At 39.6% G+C, this 13,331-nt stretch overlaps 1 protein-coding gene across 4 annotated transcripts in view; it reads left to right on the top strand.

The window, feature by feature from the left end:
• LOC138683516 (soluble lamin-associated protein of 75 kDa-like) overlaps positions 1-13,310 on the top strand; it is a 46,691-nt gene extending 33,381 nt beyond the window's left edge. For 2 of the 4 annotated variants that reach the window (XM_069775440.1, XM_069775438.1), the window contains exons 10-13: positions 264-402; positions 2,504-2,669; positions 3,558-3,761; positions 4,525-13,310. In XM_069775440.1, coding sequence (XP_069631541.1) covers positions 264-402; positions 2,504-2,669; positions 3,558-3,761; positions 4,525-5,076 — 1,061 coding nt within the window. In that variant the 3' untranslated portion in view covers positions 5,077-13,310. The remainder of the gene's footprint in view (positions 1-263; positions 403-2,503; positions 2,670-3,557; positions 3,762-4,524) is intronic. The other 2 variants (XM_069775441.1, XM_069775439.1) reach the window with 2 other exon arrangements.
• Positions 13,311-13,331: the final 21 nt, after the last annotated feature.

Genomic DNA, 13,331 nt, shown 5'->3' with positions numbered 1-13,331 from the left:
AGGTGCTGAGGCTCAATTCATAAACATTTTGAGTTTTTTGGATGAAATTGTTGAGTCTTGGTAAAGAGACCATGCATCTATATTCAGAAAATAAGTACCACAGGGAAATGTTTTACTTGCACTCAGTCACTTTAATGAAATTGGGGGGGGGGGGGGGGGAAGGGGGGAATATGTGCAGATCTTACAGACTGCATTTGTTCACTTGCATTTATTTTGTTTGTTGTGTTTTTTTTTGTTTGTTTTGTTTTGTTTTTTTTTCTAAGACCCTGACATAACTCCCATTTCCATTCAGACACAAAGCAGTCATTTAAAACGTCCCAGGATAGGAAAAAATAGCCAGGAATCTGAACCTGAAACTTCCCAAGGAAATGAGGAAAATGTTCTTCATGTGTCAGAAAGCAGGTAAAGGAGCCCATATTTCATTGATTATTTCTTATTTTGTTGTTTGGGCAGTCACAAACTGTCTCCCAGTGTGCTAATTGGTATTTATTCTCCTTTTTTCCTGCTCTGAGTGCTTGATTTTAAAATTACTGAAAATAAAGCCTGGTGTGAGAAAGGAAATTGAGACATCACCTGAAGAGTGATGTGTATGTACAAGGGGATGTGTTCTAACTGAGTCTGCATTAAGGTAAAACCATCTGTATTCATACAGCATGGTTTCTTGCAATAATATAACTGGACATGTATCCACAAATACTACGTGTGATCTTTGGAGAGAGGTCCCTTCCTGACCTCTTGTTATGGTGGCATATTGCAGTAAAATAAAGCCTGACTGTTTAGTTTGGGAGCTGGTTACTGCTTGTCACTTACTAACGAATGAGTTACAGGGAGCCACCTGTCTTCAAAGTAAACCCCTTTGTTTAGACAAATTCTGATTTAAACCCATCATATCTGAACTTACATCCTTAAAAAAAAGTAATCTCTAGTTTAAAGAATGTTATCCTGTGTAATAACTGTCAAGTGGGGATGTGAAGAATTGTACCACTTGTGTTCTATAACAGTTCATACAAGACAGGACCTGAAGTACTAATTTGCACTGGCTTTCATCCAGAAAGCAGAGCTGTGCCTATTTAAAATAAATAAATAGCTCCTTCCTCCCCCTTCCTGTGTGTGGGGTATATGTATGCTCAGACACACACTGCTTCTCTCTCTCTCTCAATCTGTCTCATTCTGTTAAACAAATAAACCCAAAATAACCCTCACCCCCAACAAACAAACAAAAAACCACAAACCTTCTTTTTGGGAACTGAAGATGACATGATTATTTTCTAGGAAATCCCTCAAACTTGTTCCATTAGCTTTTTTCAAACAGATAAAATTATTATTTTTTTTTTTCCCCTGTGAGGCTGAGTTCTTCAGCTAGCTACAGCCTATTTTTTTGCATTTTAAATTGCTCTGTAGAACTACAGAGATACAGAATTGCTGTCCTGCACTGTCAGTGTGCTGCCCTAAGCTGGTTCAGAACAGGCCAAATGGTATGGTTTGCCACAGGTTGAGAAATTCTTTGCTGTTACTACTAATTGGCTAGTTGGTATACGAGATGACTAGCCTGTTCTTGAACATCAGTATTTTGGGCCTTGCAAGATGGAGTCAACAAGGTGCCACTACTCTGAACAAGATGTTTAACATAGTGCTCATGAGCAGAGCTACAGTGAATCCTGATGGCAACAGGGCAGGATATCAGCTTGGTTCTTCCCTTCCATGCACATTAGCAAATGCAGCAGGGTCTTCTGTTAGGGACTTTCTCCTCTGGATTGCCTTCATCTCAAGGCTGGCACCTGGGATAAAACCCTCCAGTACTGCCTTTATTATGAGATTGTGAAGCAGCCTCCTGCAAAACTATTGTGTGTACTTTTTTCTTTGCTTGTATATAATACTTCCAGTGCATCTAAGTTTTATCATCTCAAAAATGAGAACTGAATGTTTGAGATGGTGTTATTACCTATCAGGTGCATCAGAGCTTCATCTTTAGCTTTTTGTTAATTTAATCTCTAGCTGATTGAATCTTCTTCAGCCTTGATGTGTTTATCACCTTGAATTCTTTTCCAGTCATGGTCTTTGTAATATATGTATATTCAATGATGATACGAGCATATTTGCTTATATAGCTCCATAATTTTAAACTGTTTCTTCAGTGAGGCTGGGAGAAGTTGCTTTCTTTCTCACCCCTTTGTGGCTTCCAAATATGTAATTGATTGCTGCTTTCTAAATTTAAAATAACAAACTTAAACACATTTCTGATTCTTATTCATATAAAATGGAAGTGGGATAGATGTTTTCATTTTATAATTGTCACAGCAATTTTGTTTAGCTAATCTATTTTTCTGAATTAGGAGTTAGCTGGTTTTAGATGTATTTAGTTTTCTGGATTCATATTTCCTATGGCAAATATGTGATATAGCAGTTTAAAATTGGTCATGAAAGAATTTCTCTGCTGCTGAGATCACCAAAATTATGTATTAATCTAAAAGACTTAAAGGATATATCTTAATACCTGCTGCAGGCTGGAACTTCCTGCCGACACATTTGAAAGCTCTGAAGACTTAGTAGAAGAACCTGAGGAGAATGCTGTTGAGAATGATGAGGAAATGATTGTTGAAAATGAGGACCGATCTGTATCAGAAATGGAGTTACATGCATCACCCCCTGAGAAATGGAGTGAGAAGGAGGTGAGCTGGATGTGATAGCGATAGCAAATAAGAAGTTTGGAATACAAATACAGTTTGTTAAGTATGGTCCTTGCTGCCTTGATCCATGTGACTATCAACTCTTTGATTTTTGTACCGATGCTTTGTTGAGAAGTATATCTGAGAAGCTAAAGCTAGTATAGAATTAGTATTGGGGAATATTCCTTTACTTATTTTGAATGATAGAGTTCATAGGATCTTTGGTAAGGTGAATTTCTAGCTTGTCTATCAAACCTAACTTTCTTAATTGATTTGTCCTACTCAAATATTGTGGAGAACTGAAGTAGGGTCAAGATCTGATCCAGTATCTCTAATTTAAAAAAAAAAAAAAAAAAAAAAAATTCTTTGAAGAAGCTAATAGCTGGTATGCTTCAGTGACTACTGTTGACTCGTTTTATTTCTCCCCTTAATGCTTGCCTGCTTTGATTTTTAAATCTAACTTTTTATCTACAAATACTTGTTACCAGGTTGAATTAAAATCTGGGAGTACCCTCTGTACCTAGCGATACCTCCAGGGTTTTATGTTCTTACTGATTGGTGAGAAAGTGGATCTTATATTATGTTGGGTTCATTAACATATGGTTTCAAGGAAGGACTGCAGCATGTATGCTTGTGGGATGCATAAAAACTACTTGGCTCCTAACAGTGTAAGCCATGGTCAGAAACTTAGTGCAGGTGATGATACTAAGCTAATATGCTGGTTAAGTAGTTCGATAGCTACTCTATGCTAAGCTATACCTTCTTAGTAATTTTTAGGTACCTGAGCTAGCTGCTTCTCAGATTAAGCTGCAAATTTAGATCACAGATACACCCACTAGTGCTTGGGAACAATAGTTGGGCATAATATTGACTTAGAAATGTGATTTTTAGGAAACTCCATCTGAACCTCTTAATGATGAGGTAACAGAAGAAATTGGTAAGACCTCACTTATGGCTGAAGAGGAAACGGCAAATGAATTTCTAGGTGGTGAATCAAAATTGCAGTCTGAGAGTCAAGGAGAAGAACCCTTAACACTGTTTGTTCCATTAATCCTTGAGTCTCCAGCAAAACCTTCAGAAGATTCTGTATCAGAGGTGAGAGAATTGAAACAAAATCTTAAGTTGTCTTTCCTTCAGAGCGTACATACCTTGCTGTTTTTTCTTTTGTTAAGTAACAGATAGAAAGTAGCTCCTACCATCATATGAAATTCTTGGGAGAAGCAATTATTAGGCCAGATGATGTAAATCCATAAACAGAATATACTAATATTTCTGTTTTAATATGCAGAAGTGGACATATAAGTATGTGATACCAAAAAGAAAAATATGTTGCTCCAGTTTGCCTTGGCAGTAATGAAACAGCTATTTCTCACTAAAATATTAGTTGGATATGAGTGAAAAGCCACATCTTACCTTGTCTAGTAATTCTGCCCTGGTGAAATGTACAAGCAATTAATTAATGGTAAATACCCTTCTAGAACACAGATTTTACTGGGTTTTGTTTATAGTGCATAAGCAGATTGTTATATGCTAGCAAAATTATAATTGTATCTGTCTCAAATAAAACACCTTTATTTTTTTTCCCTGGGATTAATTTCAGAATGTTTTTACTGTACCCAAGTAATCCATTGAATAATTTGAATTTGAAAATAGAGCAACTGTGGATATCAAATGCAGTTCACAAAATGGTCTTGTGCAAAAAGGAGGAGAGGACTGGTTTGTTGACTGTGCACGTAGTAGTGCTGAATGCCAAAATAGCCTCTGAGGTTGCTAGCTAGGGGCAGTAGTTGTTCAGCCTCTTGTATCATCAATTAATTGTCCCTTTGATTGCTTTGGCACCCTTCCCCTCCCCCTGCAGGTTTTAAATGCAAATGATTCAGAAGCGCTGACTGAAGAAAGCACATCAGTAGAGAAGGGCACTGAAGACCACCACCAAGAATCTGAAAAGAAGTTGTCATCCACTGAAAATGCAGCTGCTTCAGCACCCAAGGAAGAATCCTCTGACAATGGCCTGCCCAACTCTATGGTAATTGAAGTAGCAGAAGAATCTGTTTCTGAAAATATATTGCCCAAAACAGCTTCCTCAGTGGAAGATCAAAATGAGGAAGCAGGGCACAACTCTCAGGAGGCCCCTGTTGCTTTGAGTCGGAGCTCTTTGTTAGTGGTTGAACTCGAGGGTGTTTCTTTTCAGCAGCCTTCTGGTCAGGAAGTACAGAAGAACCAGTTAGAAGAACACATGGAAGAGTCTGCTGAGCAGATGGATCAGTACACACAGACAATGGCAGAGCGGGCTGCTGACAGCAGCTCTGAGGAAGCAGAAATTGAGGTACCCATTGTAGATCGGAGAAACTTGCGAAGAAAAGCCAAAGGTTACAAAGGTCCACCCAAGAAAAAAGGAAAGCCGGTTTAAAAATGAAATATTGAAAAGCCAAAGGTTACAAAGGTCCACCCAAGAAAAAAGGAAAGCCGGTTTAAAAATGAAATATTGATTGTTAATTCATCTATTTGTAAAGAAGTTATTATTTTGTGTAAAACACTAGGGTATAACTAAACCATATGGGACACGGGACACACGTTTAAAATACTGGGTTGGACTTCCTCTTGGGATTCATCACCTTTCTTTAAGTTTTCTTGAATTTTTAACCACTAGATGTTGAGCTTCATCAGAGTATGAAAGTAAACAGCCAGTCTCCTTTTATAAAGGATACATGCTGATTAAATAGTTGTGCTAGTAAAGGGAACAGTTTGTATGTTTGAGGTGGCAGTCTTGGAAGAAAAATGAAGCGTGAAATCCTGGCACTACTAAGATCCCTTAAATTACCATAGACTTCCATGAGGCTAGACATCACTCTAGCATTTGTTTAATAACCTTGTGTTCTCTGCTGTGGGGAGAAGTAGAACAAGAAAAATTCTTCCTTGCTTCTTGTTCCCTCCCCATAGACTTTCTCAGATGAGATTAAAAGAATGTAAGATTCTGTAATTCTAGGTCTCAATATATAAGAAGGTATAACTCGGGAGATCAAAACAATGTAAGCAGCATCTGTCTTTCATGAGAATCAGACTGGAGAGAATTGACTCCACTTCTGATTCCCAACTACTATTTGCTAATCACTTCAAACAGCTGAGTCAGCAGAAACACCATCAATGCAGTATCTACCATAGCGCACTCTGATAATTAAGTTCTTTATGTGAAGATTAAGAAACATCTACACTGTACTGTAGCTTCCAAAGCAAGCGTCTCGCTAAGTGTAAGTTTTCCCAGAATGTATGGAGTGTAGACTCCAGTACATGTATGGAATTGTTTGAACTGCCTTCCTAACTACTTGCATGTGTTGAGTGGATACTTGATTACTTGTTACATTACAGGAAAAGGATATGACAACTTTTGATCTAGTTTTGGTCTGAATGAAAGTGGTGCTTTGTGTTTTCCAAATACTCAGCTGGTGCTGTGGGGTAACTATTAAAATGTTTTATCTGCCAGGTGTACGACTCCTGTGAGCTCTGGCCTTTCAGGTGGTTGAGACATTCATTAGTGTGAATATTAGTGGGTGTTTCAGCAAATACTTGTTTGCCAAACTTCTATGCCTTTACGAGTTAGCAAGTGAGTGCTGCAAATACTTGTGATTCCCACTTTCTTTTTCTAACTTGGGTGTAATTCCTGGGATAGTAGCTTCCCAGTTCATAGCTTTTCTTAAAAGCAGCAACCAAACTTTGCTGTATGCAAACAGAAATAAACAGGCTCTTCATGTATGTTTTCCTTCAGAGGTTCTCCTGGCAAACAATATATTGTATGTATGACAAATTAAGTTAAATAAGTTACTCCTTAGTTTGCATGTGTTTCTTTCAATAAATGAAGCTCCTCTTGTAATGGGTTAAAAACTCAGGAATAAGAAAGAACAATGGTTCTAAGAACAGGAAATCACACAACTATTTGTCCTGCTATATACCTTTTCTAAGATGAATGAACTAGTTACCTCTATTTTTGAGACACTGTAGGAAAATAGAAATTGCTGTTCAGGACTTCTGAGTATGAGGTTGTGAGAGACTGAAAGAGTTAATGTCTCAAACATTGTGGTGGGGCAAGTTCTGCATAACAACGAACCCTGCACTGAGGGTGGGGAGGGCATGCAGGAGGGTGCACAGGCAGTTCATGTTCTGATATGCTGTGCAGGGCAGCTCACCATATATGGCCAAAGATCAAACAATGGTCATATCTGCAGGGAGGGAGAAGTTACTCCCCAAACGACCCCCAAGCCCACCGACCCATTTCCCAAAGGTTCTGGAAGCACAAACCGTGCGTGACACCTAATTAGCCTAATGAGTTCGAGTGCCCACCTGAAGGAGGGGCAAGGATGATAAAAGGACACAAACTGAAGCCCTGTGTGCATGCACCCTCCAGACCTGGACCTCTAGGCTGGCTGGACCAACACTGGACCCAGGACTGGTGAAATCTTTCTCTTTTATCTCTCTCTCTCTTTCCCCCTGTAATTCCTATGCCTCATCCCTTTAGATATAAACTTTTGACCAAGTCTGGGACTAGGAGTGGATCTAGCTGTCCCTAGGCTCCTTCTCTCTGAGAAGGAGTCTAGAAAGCAAGGGGGTCTACTCTGAACCTCGTGACTCAATGGAAGGGCTCTCCTTATTGTCTTCCCTGAACTGATCCCCAAATAAGTAAGGCTTGTAGCATATGTTTGGTGACGTATGGTTAGCATGTTACACAGTTTACTGATGTAGTTTCATGCCAATTCTTGTTGTGAGTGAATAAAAGTTGAGTTTTGTGAGTTAAAGGATCCCTGGTGTTGTTTCAACTTAATCCTGACCTGAGAATCAGCGAACCCGAGTCATCGTCCTGAGAAATTTGGACGTGACATTTTAATTGGCATCATGGACAGGATTCCCTGAGTTGAGGAGGATCTGACGGGACTACCAACAATCCACACGATTTATGGGTGGGGAGAGTTGGGAAGTGATTTCTCAGCTATTGGCTGGGAGTGGTCCAAGCAGCAGCAAATCATGGCTGTCTGGGAAATGCCAGAGCTTGACTGCTTTCCCCCTTTCTGAAAAATTGGAAGAATATAAAGCGTGTCCCACCCCACCGGGGATTATATGGGCTCACAGTAGTTGGCATGATCCTAAATCAGTGGTGGAAAGGATTACAGTATTAGCGAAAGAGCAAAAATTGGAGACTGGGAAAAGGAAAGGCAACGGTATGTAGATTGTTGGGAGCCGCTCTAATGGCAGCCCAACAGTATAAAAGTGTAAGCAAATCTGCTGAGGAAGAAAGCATGAAATCTCTCCAAGACTTGGTGAGGGAGCTGTAAAATCAATTGGTGGAAGAAGGGGCTAGAAGGGAAAGAACAAGAGACCCTGTTAGATGTGGAACGCAAGGCGAATCATCAACTTTGTACCAACCTGTTTGACTTGCGAGATAGGGAGAAAATACTGTGTGAGGCACTTAAGGACTGGAGTGGAGCTAGCAACTCTGATTATGAAAGCGAGGATGGTTTTCCATCCCTAGCAAAGAGAGATGAATGAGAGTCCTGAAAACCCAAACCACTTTACCCTTTAAAAGATTTGGAAGATTGTAGGAAAACCTTATCTCTAAGGATGGTGAAGTGGTATTATGCCCTTTGATAAAGACTGAGATAACAGAAGCTGGGGAGGAAGATGAAGAGACTGTGGTAAAACAGATACTGTACTCAGACTTGGACTTGTCTAAGTTCCAGGAAAAGTTTAGCCACTTAGCAAAGGAGGCTGAGACTGAATATGTGTGGAGAGTGTTGCTGACAGGGGGCGACCGAATCATGCTATCAGAGGACGAAGCCCAAGGATATTGGGGGCCGGGGGTGTTTCTCACGGTAGACGACCCTAGAGAACCCTGGTTGCTGACCCAAAGGGCGGCTTATTGGGTGGGAGGTTTAGACCCTCTAGAAAGAGGAGATCTGATCAATATTGATACCCCCAATATTGATCACTTAACTGAAAGCATCCAAAAAACCACCTGCCTCCAACTTATGCATCATAGACAACTAATCCTGAGGCAACCATCCCTGATGCTATTGGTAGCCAATCCTGACTGAATGACCCTGCTTACAAGGGGCTTGCCAGATTCCCTAAAACTATATTCAATTCAGTTGCAAGACTGATTAAAGGATGCCCTGACTCCGCAAGCAGGAAATCCTGCCAGGCTGAGAATGGGCAGAGCCCTAACCTGGGGGGAGGTTGCCCAGGAATTAATTAATTATGGAAGGAGAATGGGAGTCAGGAGGGATTTATTATGGGCCGAAGGAATTGAGAGGGGAATTCCCCGAGATTTAATGGATGGGATGCCTGCCATGGCACTGGAGAAGCTTGTCCATGTGTGGAAGGAAAAGGGGGAAATACCCCCAAAAGGACCACCTACTTGAGATATTACTAGGGCAGAACCTAAAGTGATCCTGCAGAAAAACACTCCCTCAGCCCCAGAGGGAGATCTAATCAACTTGAAGTCGGGAAACAAGACGTGCTGTCCCCAGTAAGTGAGCTGGGGGATGGTGGGTGGGTCTATGTAAGGAGGCTCACAGAGAACAACCAAGGAGGGGATTTAATGATTACTTTCCCCCTTGGTCCCCTTAAAACTCCCGTCACCTTCTTAGTAGATACCGGGGCTCAAATGTCAGCACTTTGACAAGATGTTGCCGACCGCAATGGGATAGTTGCTGACAAGAAACAAATATGGGTAACTGATGTATTTGGAAACTCTTGGCCCCAGGCAACTGTTCAAGTTAAGTGCTGGTTGCCAGGAGATGAGACTGTGATTGATAGAAATTATAACGATATTGGGACCACTACCAACTAACATTTTGGGACTAGATTTGCTGAAAGGATGAGCCTGGGTGGACTCGAGAGGAAGAGAATGGGTGTTTGGTCTCCCCACCGTGTCTGTATGACTATTACAGCCTGCACCTGAACTACCCCCTTCTAAGATTGTTAATGTCAAACCTTACCCATTCCCCCTACGGGCAAGAGAAGGGATCACTTTGGTGATAGCTGAATTATGGGAGCAAGGGATAGTTGTTCCCACACACTCACCTTATAATTCCCCAGTATGGCCAGTCCGTAAACCCAACAGAAAGTGGCGATTGACCATTGACTATTGGCGCCTGAATGCCAACACAGGCCCCCTCAACAGCTGCGGTGCCTAACATAGTTGAGCTAATTGCAACCATACAAGAACAAGCCCATCAAATTTTAGCAACTATCAATGTAAAAGATCTGTTCTTTATGGTCCCTTTGCAGAAAGCAGATAGAGATCGCTTCGCTTTTACTTGGGAAGGCATACAATTCACTTTTACATGTCTCCCCCAGGGATATCGGCACTCACCGACAATTACTCATTATGCATTGGCTCAAGAGCTCACCAAAATCACTTCTGCAAAAGGAGTTAAGGTATACCAGTATATTGATGATGTATTGATTGGCGGCCCTGATACCAAAGTAGTGGGACAGACCCAAGCAGAGATAATTACTCACCTAGAAAAATTAGGACTCCAAATTCCAGGTGAAAAGATACAACTCCTATCTTCTGAAGTGAAGTTCCTGGGTATCTGGTGGAGGGGTGGGACAGTGTGCATTCCCCCTGAAACCTTAACTACCCTCAAACAGGTTAAAATGCCTAGAAATAAGAGGGAACTCCAACATGCCCTAGGTTTGCTAGTATTCTGGAGGAAACATATTCCCAATTTCTCTATCATAGCCTGGCCCCTCTATAACTTAACATGCAAAAGAGCTGCTTGGGACTGGACCCCCATTCATGAGGAAGCTCTGAAGCTGTTAATCTTTGAGGCTGGGGTATATCAGGCCTTAGGGCCAATTCACCCAACAGATCCACTCCACGTCAAGTGGTGTTTTACAATTCACAGACTGTCCATACATATAATATCTTCCTTGAAGGGGTACCTTTCCTTCATGCTTGACAGGAGTCACCTCCAGAGGCTGAGGGCTTGTGTCTATTTTCCAATTGCCTTGTCAATGCCACCTTCCCTGGCAAGCGATCCCAGCTGCTTGGCTTCCCTACCTTCTAATTCCAGGCTACTAGCCCCATTGTCCCAGCATCCGAGCAGCCAGGTGATAATGTGCTCACCCGGACGAGGGCTGAAATCTTTTCGCATATCCCGCAGCTCACTCAGGGATAGGGATTGGGTGATTGCCTCTGGTTCTGCCTCTTCCTCCTGTTCCCATGATGACCCTGGTTCATCTTCATCATTTGCTAAGTGAACTGATTTTTTTGTATATTTCTTCTTCTGTATGGGGGCAACTGATACTGGTACGGGTTGGTTTGCTGGTTCAGTTGTAGTGCCTGAGAAATTGGGACGTGACAAAGGTTCACTTGAATAATTGTAATGCTGTCTTAATTTTTATCCCTCTATGAAGCTAATGTAAGAATCTGGTTTGGGGGTTTATGCTTATGCAGTTTAACTGTATTTATATGATATTTTAACTGTATAAGATATATTCTTACTATTTATTTCAGTTGATGAAGTAGCATGCTCCTTTTTAATCCGTTAAGAGAAGCTTATGGAAAAAAGGCAGTTTTTAAGAAACATGTATTACCTAAACTTTAGATTTAGGGTGTATGGGATTAACTAGTTAAATCTGGGTTTCTTCCACCATTTTACGTAGCTATAACTTCCTATCAATGTACATACAGGTACTCCTTATGAACCCTGTGACTGATAAATGTTCACTATCTTTCATGATTGTAAACATATTCAAGCTAACCATAAGCATTTCTAAAACTAATCAAACATTTTTTTTTTAAGCACATGAGACAAAACTTGTTATCTTCTGTATGGCTTCTCTTTTAGTGCTAATATTTATTGTGTTAAAAAAAGTGGCTAGAAAACACATCTATTGCATTGCTAAGAATTTGGGATTTGTGAGGGCTGATGGCTTAAGGGTGGCTGTATGCAGTATATTGTGACTCATCTTCTATTTGTTAGAGCAAGCTTTACTAAACAGTAATCTGCTGAATACTTCAATTGAAACAATTGAATCCACTTTCAATAAGTTAAGGATTTTTTTGTTTATGAAAAGTGAGTCCCAGTTATTTCAATTACTTCTAGGTGGATTTTTGATACATATGTTTATCACTTGTATTCCCTGTGAGGTTGGAAAACAGTGTTTGTGAGAAGGTAATTATTTCACTCATCTGGCTTTTACTTTTCATGGCTAAGTTGGAACTGATTTCAATTAATATCATACTTTTAAGACATTTGTATGTTGAATGCATAAATATTACGACAGGATTATTAGATTAGGTCAATCTTGGTTTCTGCTGAGAACAATCAGGTTTCTGATCTAATTTCAGTGAGTCAGTTTTAAATACTGAACTTAAGAGTACACTTAAAAATATGAATTTGAGTAGATACCTCTAAATCTGGGGTACCTGAGATAGTACCTGATGGCCAGATTGTTATGTACAGAATGTGGGCAGTTAGGGTGCGATTAGCAATTCTGATAACCAGTATGGTCTTGAAAACTGGACATGGTTCTAATTGTGATTGCAGCAGTACTTTGAACTAAAGGGCAGTTTATTTCTGTAACAACTTCTTTGGCATCAATCATCTTGCAGTAAATATGGAGTAGCAAAATCAAAATACTGACTTTAAATAATAGTTTTTATTGCTGTACTGATTGTCCCATTGGAATAGTAGTTTAATAGTCTATACCTTCTGTTACATTAATGCAAAGGAACATATCTGACAGCTGTATTGACTGAAGTGTTTTACCTTGGGAAAACCAGCATTTTCTAGGCTTGGATGATTTTGTTTTTGGTGCCTGTTAACTGTCTTATTACCATTGAACTCTTAAAGATCTTAAAAATTCTTATCTCACCAGCAACCAATGATTAAAACATCAACTTTATACAAGTTTGTACCAAATGCTATTACATGTGGAACTACATGTGTACAGTGAAAGCAAGCAGTATTATTTTTGAGCTTTAGACTAGGAATAGAGTTTAAAGAACATTAAATTGGTGACTTCAGCTTTGGACTTAAATGGTAAATGGTTTTGTATTTGAATCCAACATTTGTCCAAACATCTCTCTTTGTACTGCTTGTTCACCTTTAACAGGATTTGCTTTGCTTCTCCCACATTCTCTTTTGGTCTCTCTCCATTTCATGCAGAATTCTTGTTTGCTGTTCTCATGTTTCATAGTCCTTTACATGAAAATGTATACATGTCTTATTTCAAAAGTGCTTTTAACTTATTTTAAATGATGTCTGACCTTGGTTTGTTGCTTTTTTAATACCATTTCATTTGTAGATGTCAGTAATTAAATTGATCATTTACAATGTCATCAACACTACTAAGTTAAACATAGCAATAAATAAGCCTGTTTCAGCTTCTCTGACCTGTGACCGTTCTAAAATTTTATTTCCAAGAGGATACATGTCTAAATTTATTTTCATAAATGTGGTGTTAGATGTTTTCTAAACTAGTGATACCCTGTTTATAAATCTTATGAAAGATGTGTTGCTATTCTATAGTATTGTACTTAAGTCTTGTTACAGTGTGGTTTTAGTCTTTTCCTTTTTTAGTATTGTCTTGACTGCTTTTGAAATGTTTTGAAGTAGTAATTAAACTTATATTTTGTGATTATTTTTTTTCTTGGTTTTTAGT

The sequence above is a fragment of the Haliaeetus albicilla genome, chromosome W (genome assembly GCF_947461875.1).
Source record: "Haliaeetus albicilla chromosome W, bHalAlb1.1, whole genome shotgun sequence".
Classification (NCBI taxonomy): Eukaryota; Metazoa; Chordata; class Aves; order Accipitriformes; family Accipitridae; genus Haliaeetus; species Haliaeetus albicilla.
Note: the sequence above shows the minus strand (reverse complement) of the source record. Positions and strands in the feature narration are given on the sequence as shown.